This window comes from Perna viridis, chromosome 3 (assembly GCF_037379345.1).
Source record: "Perna viridis isolate PV_CMFRI_1.1 ecotype Kerala chromosome 3, ASM3737934v1, whole genome shotgun sequence".
Classification (NCBI taxonomy): Eukaryota; Metazoa; Mollusca; class Bivalvia; order Mytilida; family Mytilidae; genus Perna; species Perna viridis.
Window position 1 is genome coordinate 31447768 of NC_142447.1, and position 20726 is coordinate 31468493.

Genomic DNA, 20726 nt, shown 5'->3' on the forward strand with positions numbered 1-20726 from the left:
CATCTCTTTTTTTAGTGTGTCAGTGGCGTTGAAAGAAGCATATAAAAATTTGAAATATGCATAGCATTAGTACTTTTTACCTTATAATGCAACATCACCGATTGCAGAAACCATAACGCCTAGTTAGTTTCATTTTCTAGTACTTTTATATCTTACCGGTATTGAAGAAGCTATAGTTTTAGCTTTTTCTATTTTTGATCTAAGTTGAGCAATGCTGCTCCTGAGTCGTGTTGCTGTATTTTGAACACTAGAACAGGGTGACGGGTTTATTTGGCGTAGTCTTAGAATTTCTTTTGAATTTTGCCTTGCCGTTTGTACTGAAAAGAAAATAGTAAATGAGGCGAAAGTTCGAAATCCCATGCATGCATGTGAAATCAAGAAATGTTTGTCGGGATGGAAAATAAACAATAAATGAATTTTGAGTACAGCTTTAGTGTGCTTCTGTAAAGTTAACGCATAATGCACTGTTTTTTTCCCTTTCTTATGTAAAACATGCGTGTATTAATTCAAAACTATTATTATTAGAATTAATCTAGAATTACTGCCCAACATACATAGCTTACAAAAGGATTACTCGCACCTCTATAAAATATGTACACGTGCACTACTAGTATCTAGAATTTCTATCCAATCTTAAAGTTTTAACATAAACCCAAACTTAATTCTTATCAAATACATCAAGTGACATGCAGGGGACAATCATTCATATGTGTCAGATATGAAATGGATAGGTTACTTGTCACAATGAAAAGGTGAAAGTAAAACTACATAAAAACATCAAGTTCATTTTGAGTATCACTAAAAATGTGAATATTGGCAAATACTAATTATATTCATTTTTTTAAGTTCATAAAAATATATATAGAGTTATGATTTTTTTTCAATTTAGAACATTCTAAATTTATTTGAAGCCTTTGGATCGTGCTTGACAATAAGCAAAACAGTATTCTGGGGAAGCAGATATTTTTGTCCATGTCGCCCTCCTTTAAAATCGTTGTTAATTAATTTCTTTTGTAATAAATTAACTTGGAATTTTGGACCTCCCAATCAGTCATTTTCTGTAACGATATCGGCAAATACCTTTCGAGATCAGGTCAGCAATAAATGCAGGTCCGCCTTCTTCGGTTTCACTTTTTGAAAGCTTGTCCTTCTTTAGTTTAACCATTGTATCCAACTTTTTATTAATTATATTGAGTGCATTTTCAGCTTTAGCGGTGGCTATGTTAGACTTATCCATTACGGTTGATGTTCGATTAGGGATAGATGTGTGTATTTTATTGAACAGCAACTCGGCTGTGTTCCAAGAAAATTGTAATTCCCTAGCACCGTAAACAAAACTTTGCAGGTATCCAAGAGTGCGATTTACCTTATCCCAACGATTAGCTATATCTGAAATTGGTAATTAAAAAAGTCTTAGCGCGAGTGGCCTTCTTCCACAAAAAAGATGTTTGAATTGAAGGCTTGTAGACATTTCTGCAAAAGTTTTTGTATTGTTTGTTCACGTTTGAATACTACTTAAACATACAATTCTTATAATTACTGTGTCTCTGAGTGTTCTCATTCATCTATTGATTTTGAATGAAATAAAAATTCTGTTAATCTTTTAATGACTGAGAAAATGCAAATAATACAAAAAATTATTACGATTGAAACAATGCATTTTTAATTACCTTGCCATCTACCAGATACAGGCTTCAACTGTTCGTAGATATTTTCACTAACCTGCCTTGCTTCAAACGCTTTCTTTGAAAGCTTCTCCTCTAAAAGAAATTTTATCAAACAAGTAACAATTGACTCTTTTATTTTGTATTAAAACATATAACATCTGTAAATTTGGAAACTCTTTATCAACGAATAATGGACCCGTGCAGGTCCGGGTGGCAAAAGAATAGGCCTGCAGCAGCGCTAAGCTTGTCGTAAAAGGGCCCCGTGCAGATCCGGGTGTTAAAAAATAGGCCTGCAGCAGCGCTAAGCTTGTCGTAAAAGGCGACTAAATAGTGCTCAGAAACCTAGCCGGGGGCTAGGCGCTCTGCCCACAGATCAACTGGGATGTGTGCCCCAGGTGGTGGAATCGGGTACCCCTGGCGTGTTACATGCTGGGGTTGTCAGGCTATAATACGGAAACCCTGACCGCAAACCATAGTAGTGCACCGTGTTGGGAAAGATGTCAGTTCCTCGCACGTTAAAGAAACCTGCTATGGTATTCGATAGGAGTAAGAACCTTTGCACTCCGCCACAGGAGGCTAAATTGCCCAACCTTACCCATCCCTCCCTTTTTCTAGTGGCAATCAAAATTTTCCGACCCTATTATCCTTGTGTCCCATCCCTTTTTTACATTTCATCATCATTTCATGTTCATTTTATCATCCATTTCATGTTCATCGTCTGAATATAGCTGAAATATTGCTGCTCGAACGTTAAACCCCAACAATCAATCAATCAATCAATGTCGTAAAAGGCGAATAAATAGTGCTCAGAACCTTAGCCGGGGGCTAGGGCGCTCTGCCCACAGAGCAACTGGGTTGTGTGCCTCAGATGGTGAAATGGGGTACCCCTGGTGTGTTACATGCTGGGGTTGTCAGGCTATAGTATGGAAAACCTGACCGCAAACCATAGTGGTGCACCGTGTTGGGAAAGATGCCATGTTCCTCGCACGATAAAAAACCCTAATGTTGTATTCTCCCGGAGAAGGAACCATAGGGATCCGCCATATGAGGCTAAATTGCCCGACCCTATCCATCTTTACCTATTTCCAGTGGCAATCAAAATATGTCGACCCCATTATCCTTGTGTCCCATCCCATTTTTCATTTCATCATCATTTCATGTTCATTTTATCATCCATTTCATGTTCATTAACCGAATATAGCTGAAATATTGCTGCTCGGGCGTTAAACCCCAACAAACAAACAAACAAACAATCAACGAATAATGTATATTTGAAACATTCAAATTCAATTTTAGGTATTGGTACTAAAACTACAACATAGATGTCAAAGGTATACCATTGAATTTGAAACGAAAAGGTGAGGCTTCATTTCATGTGGGTCTAGATAAAGCATTCGTGTGTCTGTTTTTTTCTTTGTGTGTGTGTGTTTTTCTGGGTTGTTTTATATATGACTATTTACGTGGATGTCTGGTGTACAGTCCGCTACTTTTTTTAGATACTATCAAGCTAGTGTAATAAAAGAGCAACTTACTTAGATCTTTCTTATGATCATATAGGACATTTGAATCATCGGACCACCACCAATAACCGCCATCCTTTTTCTCTTCATCTTCTTTTTTATCTTTGTCATTTTCCTCAAAAGTAAAATCATCCTCTTTAGAACCACTCCCTTCCTCTATAACCACTGATGTTGTGGTACTTTTAAGAGTAGAAGAAAATGTTAATGGAGCTTTTTCTGTTGTTATTATCTGGATAGGTGTTTTTGAAGCAGTAGTACCTTGTACAGCTGTTGTTGACGTGGTTGTAGCTATCGGATCTGTTAATGTCTCAGATGTCGTTGTTTCAAAAACAAAATCTCCATCGTCTGTTGTACTATCACCACTACCTGTAACTTCAGTAGCACTCCCTTCCAACTCACTCTCATCAGGTGTCAATGAAATCTCTGTCGTTGTCGACGATTTTGGCTGTAAAGTTGTTATCTTCGTTGAAGTTGTCGATGGTGATGTAGAAGTAGACGTTGCTGGTGATTGAGTAGTTGATGGTATAGTTGTTGGTATTGATGAATTCGAAGTGGTTGTTGTGGTTGAAGAAATGTTCGGTAAAGCTTTTGTGGTGGAAGAAGACGGTGTTAATACATTTGTTGTTGTGGTCGAGGAAGTCGTTGAGATGGCGGATGGTTTTGACGGAGTTGTGGTGGTAGTTGTCGTCGAGGGTGTTGTTGTAGTGGTGGATGGTCTTGACGTTTTTGTTGTGATGATAGTTGTCGTCGAGGGAGTGGTAGAGGTGGTGGATGGCTTCAACGTAGTTGTTGTGGAAGTAGTTGTGATAGAGGGATTAGTTGGGATGGTTGAAGTAGGCGACTCTTGTGTTTTGCCTGGCGTTGCCGTTGTTTGTTGTGTAGAAGAAGGGAATAATGAATTTAGCTTATTCGTTGATGAGCCTTTTGTTGTTGATTTCATATGTATTGATGTTTCAGGTGATATAGTTGTTCTAGTTGCTATAGGCGTACTTGAGTATGTAAATAAATCATCGTCATCAACCATTCCCGATCCCGATCCTTCAAATACACCATATTTATCACACTGAAGAACAGAGCTAGACCCTTCTAGTTCTTCGCATCGGGCTTCAATGATCCTGCTTTCATTTAAATACATACGTACTTCGTCTATTTTATCATCTAATTTCTGCCAAAATTACGTTAATATATAAGTTAATACAAAAATATTGAATGCAAATAGCTATAGGGTTTTATGACACAAAAATAAAAAGCATGGTCTTTTTTGCAGAATGAGTATCATGTTAATGAAAAGAAGGAAGTTAATAAATGTACCTTATTACTCATACCCATGAAAGATAAACAAAGTCATTTTACCATTCCCGACACCTTTGCAGCACGATATTACATTTATAACATATTGATATTTAAATACAAAAGATATTATAATACAGCTACAGCTTGTAAAATAAAACTGAGCATTAGGTGTACCTACAGACAGTGAATAAACCATCTTTACTAATATTCCTTTCACTTCAGTTAAGATACCAGCTGTCCCACTCCGCAGTTTAGCTATTATCGCATGAGACCTGAAGACTAGTGGTGATAATGTTCTGAAACACATAAATACCTAACTGATATACATATCATAGTATATACTAAATAAATAAGCCAAGGTATATGTCTTGACAAGAATGAAATACCAAAACTAGTATGAAAAGTTAACATAAAAATATTGAATTATTTTAATCACACTGAGGAATTGTCTGTTGTGTAGAAGTAGGGAACTGTGAATTTTGCGTATTCTTTGATGAGTCAGTCTCATGAATAATATGAATTTGCATTCAATATTTTATGTCAACTTATATATAAATGTAATTTTGACAGAAATTAGATAAAGTAGACGAAGTACGTATGTTTTTAATTGTATGTCTGGACATCAGGAAAGTGCTTGTTTCTAGCCCTCCTCTTTGGCTCCTCATTTCTAAACGGCTCAAATCACAATTTCCAGCTATTTTGTGGTATAGTAGCTTGTGGCAAATTTTCAAAGAGATCTGTACAATTAAACTTAAGGTATTGTATGGACAACAACTGATTACTGACGAGGATGACAGGATGATACAATCAGGGATCGACAATAGTCGGTAGTCCAGTAGTCCTGTGCTACCCTAATTTTGGAGAGGACTAACAATTTCCATGGTAGTCCTATGAACTATCTAAATTTTGCCTAATTTTTCATAAGATCTAAGAACAGAACCGTCATTACCGTCTGTGGACTACCTGTTTTACCTCTGAAGTAGTCCCGTTGACCACCAATCAAATGAAGTGAGTGTCAAACCCTGTACAATGATGTAAAATATTACATAAAATATAAACCAATTATGCAAAAATTTGTTGGTTTTTTTATTTCAATTGCAGCAACTCCTATCAAGTGTCTTTTCTTACCAAGAAGTTGAATCTTTTGTAGGGCTGGTCATGAGGATCATTTCATCAACTTTAAGTTTCATTGTATGCATAATTGTTTTCGTGCTATTGACTTACCAAAAAGGCCGTCCATCTAATAAAAAAGACTATTGAATGCTTCATTTCATCAATTGAAAGGGATTGGACCAATTTTCCTAATATTTTGGAAAAGTACTCAAGAATAAATACTATGATTAGGCCATTTATGTACGTCACGAATCACAATATATTTGTCTGATTTGGAAACACTGGTGTTATGTGTTATTTCATATCAGTGAAATATCCGATTTTCTAATTGAATAAAAGGTAGTCATGTGTCATTCTTAATTCCACGGTAGAATCTCCATCAGTCAATACCACGAAGAAAAACGGACCAGAAAACCAGTCATAACCAGAACATTTGACGATGATGACAAGCCGGGCATTTAGAGTTACGCCCCTTTAATAAAACGCAGTTGCGATTCAGACGTCCACAACAACAAATCAAGGATATGGTTCCTCAATGAAATAAATATAATAGTTGTTGATAAATTGGTCAATATCGTGATATTGATATTTAATAAAATGCCCAGCCCCTAATGTACAAGGAGAAATGAACAAAAATCTCCCTTCGTTTGCTCTCACTTCTCCCATTTATCTTTGACAGGGAGAAGATTTTGTATTAGATTACACAGACAAAACTGTCAATATTGTTATTTTTTAAATATAATTTTGTAAAACTTTTCCTTATCATCGATGTCTAGATTAGGTCCTGAATATGCCACGGTCAGACGCGAACTAACAACATTTTTCATTAACATTGAACGCCTGGTTACGATTGTAAAGTCAGTTGGGCTTCGTACAATTGTGTCATTATAAGCTACATAAGGTTTCTATATTTTAACCAAACAGTTAATTTTCACCTTAATGCGTCTTACCAACCCTTTTGTGCATAAAAATTGTTTTTTTTTCTTAATTCACGGTACTAAGATAAACATTTTAATGGTTGCAGTGGTGCTTATTGGAAATTCACGACTCAAAGTGTTAAACTTAGACGAAAATGTCGAAAACACATTTTCAACGATTTTGTTACTAATCTTTTCTGTCTAATTTTCCACGTTTGCATTTTTGGGACTAAAAAGTTTTTTTTCCTTTAGATTATAATGGAAGAGTAATCAAGGGAACCAATTTATAGCGGTAATCAAAAGAATGCAATCCAGGGACAAAGACCATACATGGAAAACAGACATTCACAACAAAGAACATAGAGTAACTAAAATCATACATACAAAGTAACAAAAGCAAATGAGCAACTCGGACTCCATTAAAACCTGGGAGCATGGACCTGGTGCACCGGTATGGTAAGTGTCCTCTGCTTTTCTAGAAACACCCGTCAACTTGCTTATAAAAAGTCAAGTCCGGGGTATACGAAAGAGGAAAGGAAAACTATGACACGTTGAAGAAATCAGGATACACCAAACTTCGGACATTTATAGGGCTTGGGGCTTGGGTAGATAAAAATAATGTCAACGCATGCTCATCGACTATCCCAATCTTAGCACAAAAGGGTTTATTAGACCAATTTTATTACACGTGAAACATTGTACGACTGCTGCTGTCTATATAATAAGGATACGAAATGTCTAATGTCTACCTTTGAACGATTTCCGCAGTATTTTCCACTTGTTTAGATGTTCGTTGAGTTCTTTGTACCAGGCTTTCTAGCTGTTTCTGATTTATTGACCGTTTCCTTCTAACTTGTCTCTTACCCCGTATTGCAGTGTCGTGGTATTTCTTACTAAGCTGTTATTAATAAAAAGTATATTATGCTATTGAAAATAAATAAATTTATCATTAAAACAGTATCAGAAAAGATATAAAAGACTTACTTGTGCACCCATATCATACACTTAATGTTCCTTGTTACTATGGTACATGATAACAAAAATGAAATGGTTTAGACAATGCACAAATTATATGCATTACTTTTCTTATCTTTAACAAATGACATTTTTTAACAGTAAAAGATGATTGTCTTTCTCACGTTTAACAGCATATCAATGTTATGAATAATGGACTTCCTAAAAGGAGAACATTTCAGAAGCATGGACCCATTTCCATCAAAGACTATATGTGCTTCTGATTCTGATAGTTACTGTGTGATATTTCTTTAGATTGAAACTATGCAGAATTCTAATGTTTATTTTGTCATGATGTTGAACCTACAAAGAACATAAGTCAAACCAATTTTAACTAAAGGAGTGCTGCTTATGGCTTACCTGATAGGCATCTCTGCTGGCTTTCGTTGATTGATAAGCAAGTCCCGTCAAATACTTGGCATGGTGGATTTTCTCTGATATGTTTACCTTGCTCATCTATAGAACAGCAATAAATAGTCTTATAGTGTTTTTCTGACTTCTTTTAATGCACTCATAAATATGAAATAACACTGGATTTAATCGGGAACTTCGACAAAGGAAATGTTTTTTTTTATGTTTTCGTACTTAAAAAAACGTTTCACTATTTATAATTTAAAAACAATAACGACGATAGAAATAAGTCTTTTATGAAACGAATACGAACATAATCGAAATGGGAGTATAAAAAGTATCCAAAAATCAATTGTTGCCAATAAGCTGTCGTAACGATATGGAAACGAAGACACGTTTGAAAGGAAATCAAAAGAATCCAAGGATGTCAATTAGACTCGTACAACAAAGAACAGGAGCTAATTAAGATAACGCGTACAAGAAAACAAAAGCAAATAAGCAAACAAGACTCCACTAAACACTGGGAGCATGGACGTCCGAGGTAGGCGAATGACAAAAACAAAACTGTGACACTGTGAACAAATCGTTTCCCATGGTGCAGATGGATACACCATAACGATCCACGAGTTCATGATGACGACCATAAAACCTTTAAACTTGAAGCAACATAACCCTTTTCAAGAAGTTTAAATGTAAGAAGTCTGGCACGGTACAATAAATACGCATAGCTTCGGCAAGCTCTGGCATAACGTGTGAATTGTGATGTGAAAACTCCATATGGAAGTGCTGAATGTGCTGAAGTCTCAGTTGAATGGAAAGTTGACGATATCGAATGAGAAGTCATCGCGTTTGTCGTAGAGTTTTGTCATGAGTTATCTCTACGAGTAGGTCAAGATATGAGACTGACTTCATAGTATCTGTAGTGTCATTTATGTCAATTTCTTAAGGGGTAGATGCTATAAATAAAATCCACAATACTATGAGTATTTAAAGACAAAACTATATAGCGGAAACTGAGATCAAAAGATCTGGCTTAACGATGTTCCTTCCTTTAGATCAAATCAGCTATAAAATCAGCCTCACAAGAATAAAGGAACACGTCAGCGAATAGTGAAGAAAAATTTGTTCCCACTGGAATGCCGACCGTCTGTTGAAAAAAAAAACACTTCCACTATTTTCCACTAAACAAGGAAGCCTCATTATTAACTCAATAAGTGATAATATTCAAGGAATATTATTAGTAATTTGAAATGATCATGGATAATTTGCGTACCGTCAATTCTCCACTACAGTAAAAAGACCGAAGTATATCTGACACTCCAGATCAAAATGAGAAAAAGATTTGATGGTCGAAACAATGTCACCAAACTGTCTTGTAAACCATGCTTTAATTTGTGCATTGTCTGATTAAGGCGGGAAACTATTTTCAAAAATCTATGTATTTTAGCTTTAAAAAATGAAATATCGTAACCAGTTTTACACGTCATTTTGCTGTTCCGTTAAAATTACAGATTTTACCAGAACGGAAGTTATCTAATCAAGTAAATTGAAAGGGCTTTCCAACCCTCATCTAATTTGCCACATTGCACCAAAGCCAGTTTGCCAGGGAGAACAGCTGATTGAGGCTACTAAAGAATTGAGATGTTATTACTTATCTCATGCATATATTTTAAATGGTAAGGTTTAAGACAATTATCAAAGTTACAATTTCTTTTACTTTTAAGAAGCAATATTCGAGGACGATCTTTAGTAATACTAAGTAAATAGTTTTCTCCGTCAATCGATTGGTAAGGATACAAAAATGTTTTTCATTAACATAAAAATGAAAGGGAGATTATCTTTAGAAAATCTAGACTTCAATTAAATAAAGATTTGAGGGACTTGTAAAATAAGTGAGCAAATATCAATCTAAGATCTACGTGGAAGGTCTGTACGATTTACAGTTTTTTATTTCAACCGAATCGTTTCATTCGCGAAACCATGGAAACCCCAAATCTTTTTGAAACATTGCCAAAAAGTACATGTGTACCATGGTCTGTTTCTGAACAATTACGGTGTTTAAAGATATTGTTTTCCGCTATCGGACAGATAACTCTTGATCGACAAATGATTACGTCTCACAGGTTGGATCAGATTGCAAAAGATGGTATAAATCTTGTCGTGAAAACGATTTGACCTTACCCCACCAATTAAAAGGTGGTGTCCTCAGATACTTTAAACTTTATAATTGACTCTTAAATGATGTGGAACAGTTTTGAAAAAAACATACATTTTGTATCGTTCATATATGAACATAGCATAGTTACTTATTATGGATGTTGCATTGTCACGAGCAAGTACATGGTAATAGGAATAATTCAATTTTTACTAGGTATATTGAGGTTTATTTATTACCTTGTATTTCATTATCCTATTTCTGACTGGAATCAGTACATTTGTTGCTAGAACATCCGCCTTTTGTACGGCCAATCGACAACGTTGTCTCAAATCGTATATTTCAAAGTATCGAAACTTCTCCGATAGCGAGGCTGCTTTAACTTTTTTAATTATAGTGCTTTTAGATTCGTCTTGCTGTATACCTCTCCTTTTTAGGAATAAAATGATAAAGTCTGCTTTTATTTTTATGAAACATTATGGATTTGTAAAGTCTTTATGATCTGTGCAAGTCTGCTATTGAAACACATTGTTTATGTTGCAAAAAGACTTAAGTTATCACTTCACTTATAGTAATACGGTCGAGAATATAAACTCGTTCACCGTTTGTGTAGAAAACAGTGAGTTTTTTTTATAATGTACTATAGTTTCGATTGAAATCAGGTTTGACATCACGGTCCAGAAGTTTCTATAAAACCAGAAGACGATTACTCCAGGTGCTCAGTTATTCATTATTTCTGTATCTATTTTTAACATGTTTCATTCATTGTCACCGGATATGAATATCATATTCATCGTATGTATTTTTCACGGCCTCCTAGCTTTTTCATCATTAAACATACTACAAGAAAAAAATACACCGTCGTCATCAGTAAAGTTGGGTTTCTTCAAGTGATTGAAAGACATTTTTTGTATTCTGTTTGTTTATTTATCTTAATAATTTTGATCATTGTCATAAAGCTTTAACTGTCAGTTCCACATATCCTGACAATGTCTTTAAATTAAAATGTTTCTTACCTTTTTAGATCCATAACTCTATGGTATACAACGGAGGCACTATAATTAGCATGTTCACTGTCGGATAAATGGTTGTGAAGATTAAAGTTGGAAATTTCTGGTATCCTTGATAAAGCATTAGAGTTCTTGGATCCTGCTAATCCGTGTTCATGAGCTCGTCTATATACGTATCGGACCAGCTGAGATACGTCCAGCATAGTGTCTATTGAAAAAAAAACATAAAAATAATTTAAGACGTAATTGGTAGGTTAACGTAAATTCTTTTAGCATTGACAAGAGACAAACATTGGTTTATCTTTAGTTTAGATGTTGGTAAAATGAAAAAGAACAATTAAAACTAGTATGTCAATTGTTTGTTAAACAATTGAAAGGTCTTTCCCTTGAAAACTTCTCTTTGTAATATACACATTAAAACATCTACAACAGTTTGACTTTTTGCACTTGGTGACCTTGTCAAATGCAATTGTCGATGTTTCCATCATGACTTTTGTAATGTCAACTCGATGACCTTTCGTTAGATATACAACAACCCTACTTTCTGTGAACTTTAGAATTTTGCACTTATTAACCCCAACTGAGTTCTTTCTTCTATATAAATAAATTGAAATTTGAGATGTACACATTATGACCTTTAATTTGATATGCGACAACCTAACTATATAAACAACTTAAGTTTTGCACTCATTGACCTCACCCAAGTCGTTTATTTTCGAGACAAAACATCGATATTTCGGTGTACGCTTTAAGACCTTTCATTTGATATGCAACAACCTTACACTTTATAATTTTTTTCATTTAATGACCCTACTATTTGAACATGTATTACTTATCATGGTTGAAACTCTGATTTTTTAAATGTCCTCATTTAGACCTTCAAAATGATATATCACATGACCCCCTTCGACAGAGTTGAAAAAATGATGCAATATCAAATCTATAAATAGGTATTGATGAAATATATCAAACCATTGGAAAATATGAAAATTTTAAGTTGTAGTATCATTGGTTTTTTATATTGGTTCTTGGTATTTTGTGAAACAGTTGTACTTGTGGAATGACCATTCGTGTGTCTGCTGTGGGTTGTAAAATATATACCCCCGCTCTCAAAACTTAAAATTTCAATAGATCCAAAACTAGACAAGATATGTCAAATCTGAAAACTGTATGATAATTTGCAGAACATAAACAACAAAATTACAAAATAATATGGGCAATTTTGGAGCTCATTTTGAGCCCAATGATTATTAAAATATGATGTAATAACAAATTCCAGAACCGGAAGTCGTAGAGACATGAAACTACCACCATACATCTTAGGATTACCTGACCTTGAAAAAACTTACAAGGTCAAGGTCATACGTTTATGTCAACGTCACAAACCGGATTCTGCAAAACATTTAAATTGTCATAACTTTTGAACAGACGGTCTGACAGTTGTAAATTTTGTCTCAAAATGTAGGGATTATCAAGAGGGTCATTTCAGGGTCATTTCATACGCTGTATGTATGCACTTATCTCTTATTGTTTTCTCAATATAAAGGCCTGTAGTTTGCAGTGAGAAGGCTTTCTAGCACTCTATGAACTTTGACCTTGGATGCAAATGAAAGGTCACATTGACCAAAGATCATTGATGAAGGTCCCATGTTTCTACAACTTCTGGTTCTCGAAATATGAATTTCAAAAACTTAAGTATGATATTTCAAGGGATATAACTCCTGTATGGTTTGATAATAAAATACATGTTTATGTTTATTCATTAGGTATTCATGTTGTGTACATGAAACAGTTTTTAGATTGATTCTATCTATTATTGTTGTCATGATATGAGGGATTGAAATAAATTGTTTTAAAGGGACATAACTCTAAAAGATGATAATGAAATCCTTAGCAGGGTAATTTTCTAAAGAACATGATGAAATTTACTTGTTCACCAAGTATGATAATGATATCCTAATAAATAAGTTCGGGGGACCTATTAACCATATTGATAAGACGCTAATAAACGGGAGATAACTTCTACAATGGATAATGGAATTCTTCATGGGATTATCCTGAAAAAAAGTCCTAAGAAAGGTCTATCGATGAACCAAATTTTGTAATGATATCTTGAAAGATGACGCAACAGGGCGGTGCCAAAGTAAATATTGAAAGGGGAAAAAACTAGCACTCTGTGATCTTTGACCTATGTGCAAATGAAAGGTCACATGGACCAAAGATCATTGGTGAAGGTCCCACGTCTCTACAACTTCCGGTTCTCGAAATATAAATTTTTAAAACTTAAGTACGATATTTCAAGGGATATAACTCCCGTATGATTTGATAACAAAATACAAATTTATGTTTATTAATTAGGCCGTCTGCTTATGTGCATGAAATTGTTTTCAGAATTATTCTGTTTCTTATGATTTTTAAGATATGAGCGATCAAAAGAAACTGTTTTAAACGGACATAACTCTTAAAAATGGTAATGAAATCCTTAGCGAGGTCATTTTCTAAGTGAACCTGATGACATCTACAGGTTCATCAAATATGGTCATGATATCCTGAAAAATGAATTCGGGGGACCATGTTTTGAAAAAAGCGCCAATAAAAGGGAGATAACTTCTACAATGGATAATGGAATTCTTCACAGGGTCATCTGGTAAAAGTCCTTAATGAGCTCTATCGATGGTTCAAATTTGGTAATGATATCTTGAGAGATGAATAGGGGAGAGCATGTCAAAGAAAATTTTGCAAATAACGGAAGAATAAAAAAAAACATTAGAAAAACAATAAGGTCTTTCCCTGGTAGCGAAAGCCGTTAAAAAGGGTAAGTAAATGAAACGGTTTGTTAAAACACCTCTAGAGGTCGTAAAAATCGTTTAATTTGATTAAGTAAAATGTGATTTGTTCAAAATACTGCTAGTAAAAGTCTATGGACAGGGATGGTCCAACGTGCACCCCCTCCTCAACTCATCAATCATTTTGATTCAAAATAGAATGTTCATGTACCTTTATACCTCTTATTACCAAATAAATATGTAGGCAAAAATTTCTCAGATTCTTTTCTAGTATAAGCCTTTATTTGTACTTCCACTTACACAAAAAGCCAAGATTTTGTAGCTCAATGGTTTGAGCGTCTAACTCTTCCGATTGCATCACGTGTAAAGAAACTAAATATGAATTAGTGTCTTCATGTAGCCTAATGTCCAATCTTACCAAAACACATACGGTAACACAGGATTTTGGAGAAAAATGAAAAAAATGTACCTCTACCCCACCGACAAATCGCTTAAATTGACATATTTTCAATGTCAAACCCAAAGAGTATTTATTCTTCAGTAAGTAAATGGCTTATTCAGGTATTTTCTGTGTAGTATTTTCACAATTAACACTTCTGGAGTTCTTTTGATGACTTGTGGTGATTTTCATATTCAGAATTTATCAAAAATTGCAATAAATGGGATTTCGGATTTTCTTATAAAAAGTCGCATAAATTCGATTGTTCAAATATTGCACATCTAACACGTCTCAAATTTTACTCCAAACCGCTAGGTGTTACTTTTACGGAACAATTGGAATGTTGCGATGCTCAGCTACCTGATAATAACTAATTATGTCAATTTACTTCATTTTGTAGAAAGAATTAGAATAATAATAAAAACAAAAACAAAAAAAAAACAGGTTTTTGCCTCAAAGATGTACAAAAAGTGACCAAAAAATACGAAAATGCTTCAGTTTATTTATTTATTTATTTTTTTGCGACAAAATGATTCATAACTGGAAGGGATATGGGTACCTGAAAAAACATATTTTGGTTGATGAGTGGGGATGGGGGTATCTCAGTCCACGTACTATCGTATATAAATTTAGAAGTCTGATAGTTATATTATTTGGTGAAATTCTTGACGTGATGTCATTTATTCTGTTCTATAAAAGGGTTTGAAACCAAAAAAGGTCAATAATAACATCCTGTATTTAGTTCGAGGTTGAATATATACCATAAACTTTATCATTTTCATGAGTAATCTGTTGGAGTTCACTTCGAACATCCTTCATGGCATCGCGTGATTTTTTTCCAACAGTAATGTACTCGTCATCAACCTGTAAGAAAGGGAAAAAAATAATCTACATGTTTTCAATACAAGAATGACTTTTTTAATCCGTAATGCATAGTTCGAAATTTATGTTCTTAATGGCAACTTCGGTTGCCGTTATTTAACCGTACTAAAATGGCTACACCATAGAGCAGTAGCAGTGAACTAAACACTTCAGAACTTTAAATGAAATTGAATTCAGAGCTATGAACCATCACTAAATTTGTATTAATCATTCTTAAACAAGAGGACTTAGTCTTTTAAGGATCATTTGACTTTTTAAGTCTCTGCGATGTCCTTTTTTCACACTGCATCTAAGATTTTAATTCAGTCGGGCTAAGTATCTAATTAAACAAAACGAGACGGCACGCAAAGCCTGTGGAAAAGGGAGGAATTAGACTTCGGCAAACGAACTAAAGCTGAATAGTGAAATATAACTGAATCAATCGACAACCAACAGAGATTGATTTAAGAGCATAAAATAACACATAAATATTACAAAAAAGGTTTTGTCAATACTATATTTAAATTTCTACATAACGTTTAAAATCCAGTATACCGGTACATCTGAGTACCATTAAAAAATTATCAATGACGTATATCTACACGGTAATTTAAATGTGCACATATTACTTTGTAGTGTACATTGAATAGAAATTTAAAACAAGCATTATAAACACTCGATACTGTCATTACACGATGTCATTTGATTTAATTCCTCGGGAACCTGATACAAAGTGAAGGACTTTTTTCATGCACCTATGAAATAGGGATTTCTATGCCGTGGCATGAAATTTCTCACCATTCGTATTTGTCTTTGAATTTTGTGTAGAATCGTCTGTAAATTATCCATAAATTTCTTGGCAGCGTGTCTGATATTTGGGTACATCTTATCCTCCTAAAAATAATTGACGAAAATTAATAAATAAATCAACAAATAAGATAAACACACAGATATCAATAATCAACAGTAACACTACAAATGCCTTGTTCACATTACTTTATTTTATACAACAAACCGTGATACAATGTAAAGCTCGGGAAACAAAAAATATATAACACATGTCCGTAGCTGAACCAAAAAAAAAATGCAACTGAGTCATTAATGATTAAATTTCAAAATTTTGAGGGTTTTTTCCCCGACAATTTATAAAAACCTGGATTTTACCAATCTAGCAACTCCTCGAGGAACATTAGCCTTAGTATCCCAACCATAATTCTTGTATATAACGTCCGGGTCTTCAGCTGGAAGTTCATATCTTTTTGACTTCGGCAATGCTTTATTATTTCTGTCATTCAGTTGTAATCCGCTAGTTTCTGTCAATAATCGGTCTCTATTCAAAGGAAAGTGTCGTTCCTGAGACGAAGAGATGGGCATCTTTGTTTTTGCCTTTGTTTTGTGTGCAAATGACTTAGGCAATACATGGATATTTGCATTTGGTGAATGGTGTTCATATGTAGTCAAAGAACCGTGATCTAGAAATTTCTTTGTCTTTCGAGATTTTCTATGACCTTTCTTGCCACGAATGCGTCTTCTCTTGATTCTCTTGTTATGCTGTTTGTGAGTGTTACGAACATGGAAAATATATTGTTTACTACAATCTGTAATACAAACAACGTTTTTGGTGTTACAATGAATTACAATGTTTACAAAGTTAACGGTTAATGCAGCTGACGTTATACATATTGCAATACACTGAAATATGAAGGTAATTAAGGTAATTGGGTAGGATTTGTTCAGGAACAAACTAGAATTGTATTAAAAATATTCATCAAATTTCGAGTTTTTATTCTTTAAAACAAGTAAAATTAATGACACGTTATAAAAACCCTTTCAAAGTCGGTAGATCTTGAAAGGTTGATTAATTTGAGACAAAATATTGTTTGCCCTTTTGTACTTTTATTTTTGGCATAAAACCATTATCACACGGCAAATTAGTCTTGTCAAAAATAAGGAATATTAAAAATCAGAAGGTTGCCCGGCAAAATTGTTAAATCTACTGAAGGTTGTAATCAACATTTTTAAAATATACTCCTAGGGTCAAACCAATCATACTGAATTTATGGTAATAACAGGTAAATTTGTTCTTTGACAACTCATATCCGAAGAAATCTCCTCTGAGAGAAATTTTGCAGATGTGAAATAAAATTATTTCTCTTCTTAAAAGCCAAAAGCTGTTTGATAATAGCTCGAATACCGAGACAGTTTTCAAATCAGTATATATCTTAGGAACCAGACCAACCCACAGTGTTTACAAGAGAGTTGGAATTAAATATCTAGAACGGTAAATGTGTTTTGCAGACGGAATGCCATTCATAAAATTGTTTGAATTTTACCAAGGCAGGTTGTTTAATTTTTCATAGATACAAAAATATTCATTGACTGTCGGATATGAACCGTACGATATGGTCTGATCAAAAACAGGCGATATATTTACCTGAGAACAAGGCTAATTTTGTACTTGTAAAAGTAAAAGTTATGTAAATACTTTGTAAAATACCGTAGAAGATTAAGTAGCCTAAGTACCTGTTATGTTTGATATTAGGTTACTCATACTTTAATTGTTGGTCCTCTGGTCTGGAAGTAATCCAAGACCGGCAAACTCTGAACGAAACCAATATGAGAGGGCCGACAAAAATGAGAGATAAGAAATGTTGCCCAAACTGCATGGGTAAAAACCGAATCGAAATAAGTTTTAGGTGGCTAATCAATGTGATGTTACGCACTTTGAAATATGTCATATATCAAAGTTGACAAAAGCAGTGTTGTTCGAAAACATAAGCATAATTAAGGATGGAATTTAGTACAATCACCGTCTTATTCTTCAGTCATCTTTTCTTTGGTGTGTTATAGTCGCAGCGCACTTAATAGTAAACTCATTTCGAACTTGTCTTAATGACGAACTATTTTATTTTGACAAATGTTCACATGTTTCAATGTACTATTCGTTTTAATCACAATTTTATATCTATGTAACCTCGTTATTTACAATTATCTTGTCAAACATCATTTTCTGTGTAGTTCTCAAAGGTCATTATATTTTTAAACTAATAAGCTATCCGGCAACAATGTCGTCATTGATCCAATTAAAAGGTTCAGTATTTTGCGAATCCATGGAATGGACAAGACAAATTTTTAAATAATAAAAGGTCCGATACATTGAATGACATTGGCAAACAAAATCTTTTCGTGAGGAAATTAAAATGTTGGAGTGTTTTAGACAGAGGTGATAGACCCGCGATATTTTCATTAATAAACGCAATAAGTCGACTATCTACTATTTCATATTATTTCCGTACACGTTTTGGGGTTATTATTTATAGAGTTAAAAATTAAAATGGGTAACTCTGAAAAACCAAATTGACTATATCAACAGGAAACAGATATCAATGAACAAATATTCTAAAACAGAATAGTTATCTGATCGCAGGGTACAGATATTACTGTTATAGATAATGTACCCTACATTGATAGTATTAGTTGCACATACTACGTTTACTTCTACCCGAGCATACTACTTATATGTTATATTTTGTCAAAACAGTGTACCAATCTTCATTGATTTGATTAAGAATTATGTCCTATCGACTTTGTGGGAGATTAGGATGATCAGTTAATATTTTTATATCTCATGCCAGTATCTACATGTGCATTTGATACCTTTCGGGAATTGAGAAGGCCATCATTACTAATTGTTTCTTCAGAAACTTTTATAAACTCTAGTTCTACTGAATACTATCTTTATAATTATTTGTCAATACTACAATAGAGTGAAACAAGTTGTGTGAATGTCAACTTTTTGTGATGAAATAAATATTCTATATACATATATGATCAGTATATTGCTTAAATATTTGTATTTGATGATATTAAACACTTACCTTTATCGGCACAATGTGTCATTGGATTATTCCCTACTTTTACTTCAGATTGAGCTTTCCCTCTTGTTTTTTGTTCTATATGTTTACCTAAAGTAACGACAACAAAAACACAAACAACAAAAATAACTCGTCTCATGATTTCAGTAAATCAAATCATTCATTAATTTAGGAAATGTGTTCGTCGTGTCCCAGTTTATCCATATACAATCACGTGGCATGTTTTGAATGTCGTTAAAAGGTTTATATACAAAACAGTTTAAAATGCGTCACACGATTAGCAGATAAATGCACTGTGAGATCGGGACTACCTGACATATGTTAGTATGACTTTATAGTATATTTAATTTATCACAGCAAACATTTTCACTTTCTACAAAGAAAATGAAATGAACGTTAAGTTAGTTAATTGTCAGATTTGTGAGATCTGTACTCTTTAATCCTTTTCAAACATTCAAAAATATATATTGGCAACAAAATACCGACGCACATGCACTTAACATTAGTGGATTACTATTAAATATGAATATATTCGTATTTGAAAGTAACCGGCTAATTTGATAGAAAAAAGTGCCTGTGTACCAACGCATCACAACTGAAGGACAATACAAAGACATTGGAATCCAAAGATTGTCAAATGTGACAACAGGAAACGATCGCAATACACAAAATAGACAGCAGATTAATAAAATGCAATAAAATGAAACAGCTGAAGGTAAGAACAAGAAGACAGCAGACAAAAATCTAAAGCGCTTGCAATTTAAATGCTCACAAAATAACCACGAATGACATCAGATGCACTTCAAGGGTACACATTCCTGCTCCATCAGCGACACTGTTCACCTTGCAAGCGTGTAAAATCCGAAAAGCGTCAAGTTCGTTAGGCTTTCAATCCGGTAAGGCCTGAAATTTGAAGATATCTTGTCTCGTCTGTTAGATAGAAACTTAGTATTGGTCAATCAAATTGTGACTTCAGAAGTAATATTAGGAACAACGGTTGAATATACTAGGCTGTCTTGGAAGTAAAAGGTCAATCAAAAGGTCAGTTGTGAAACGTTTACTCCGTGGGCAGGAGATGTTGGTATATTATCACTAAGAAATGGTAAGTTTACAATTGGTAATTAAAAATCATCGCGTTTGATTTCAAATATTCTTTGTCATCTATGAATAGTTTAAGGTATAGATATGAGTGAAACGAAGATGAATCAGTTGTCACTATCATTTCAAGTAACGACACAATATAGTATGTATAATTAACAAAATATTTTCTTAAACTTAGTCCGACTGACCGACACGCTGAGTCGGATTTTTAATTTGGTAGCTCACCGAGGGACATATGCCACACCACTCGGACACTTAAAGATTTGACTCTAGTCGCCTCGTTATGTTGCGTGCTTGGAGGAGAAATAGAGACTGCCATTTGAGATGTTTCGGTCGGGGATCGAAACCCCAAGACCTCCCGCACTTGGATCGAGCGTGGTACCACGAGACCACGTTTAGGACGGTTAATCGTTTGCTTGAGTTGAAAAGCGAATCATACTAGTCTACGAAAATAATGTTATTGAAAGAAAATTTATTGAAAATATTGAAACAAATTGAAAATATCCTTACTCAGACTTGTGAATGATTAAATATTAGTCTTTGTAAGAATCATGCAAATTCTGTAATATAAATTTCACCATATAGACCTATAAAGCAACTTAATATCAGAAATAAAAATGGGAT

At 34.0% G+C, this 20726-nt stretch overlaps 1 protein-coding gene across 4 annotated transcripts in view; it reads right to left on the bottom strand.

The window, feature by feature from the left end:
* LOC148621863 (uncharacterized) overlaps window positions 1–19247 on the bottom strand; it is a 33846-nt gene extending 14599 nt beyond the window's left edge. For all 4 annotated transcript variants that reach the window (XM_088576651.1, XM_088576650.1, XM_088576652.1 and 1 more), the window contains exons 1-13: window positions 19005–19247; window positions 16291–16724; window positions 15925–16020; window positions 15027–15129; window positions 11047–11248; window positions 10270–10459; window positions 7885–7980; window positions 7260–7408; window positions 4659–4776; window positions 3200–4352; window positions 1671–1760; window positions 1081–1389; window positions 157–317 (exon numbers count right to left, since the gene is read on the bottom strand). In XM_088576651.1, coding sequence (XP_088432777.1) covers window positions 157–317; window positions 1081–1389; window positions 1671–1760; window positions 3200–4352; window positions 4659–4776; window positions 7260–7408; window positions 7885–7980; window positions 10270–10459; window positions 11047–11248; window positions 15027–15129; window positions 15925–16020; window positions 16291–16724; window positions 19005–19140 — 3237 coding nt within the window. In that variant the 5' untranslated portion in view covers window positions 19141–19247. The remainder of the gene's footprint in view (window positions 1–156; window positions 318–1080; window positions 1390–1670; window positions 1761–3199; window positions 4353–4658; window positions 4777–7259; window positions 7409–7884; window positions 7981–10269; window positions 10460–11046; window positions 11249–15026; window positions 15130–15924; window positions 16021–16290; window positions 16725–19004) is intronic.
* Window positions 19248–20726: the final 1479 nt, after the last annotated feature.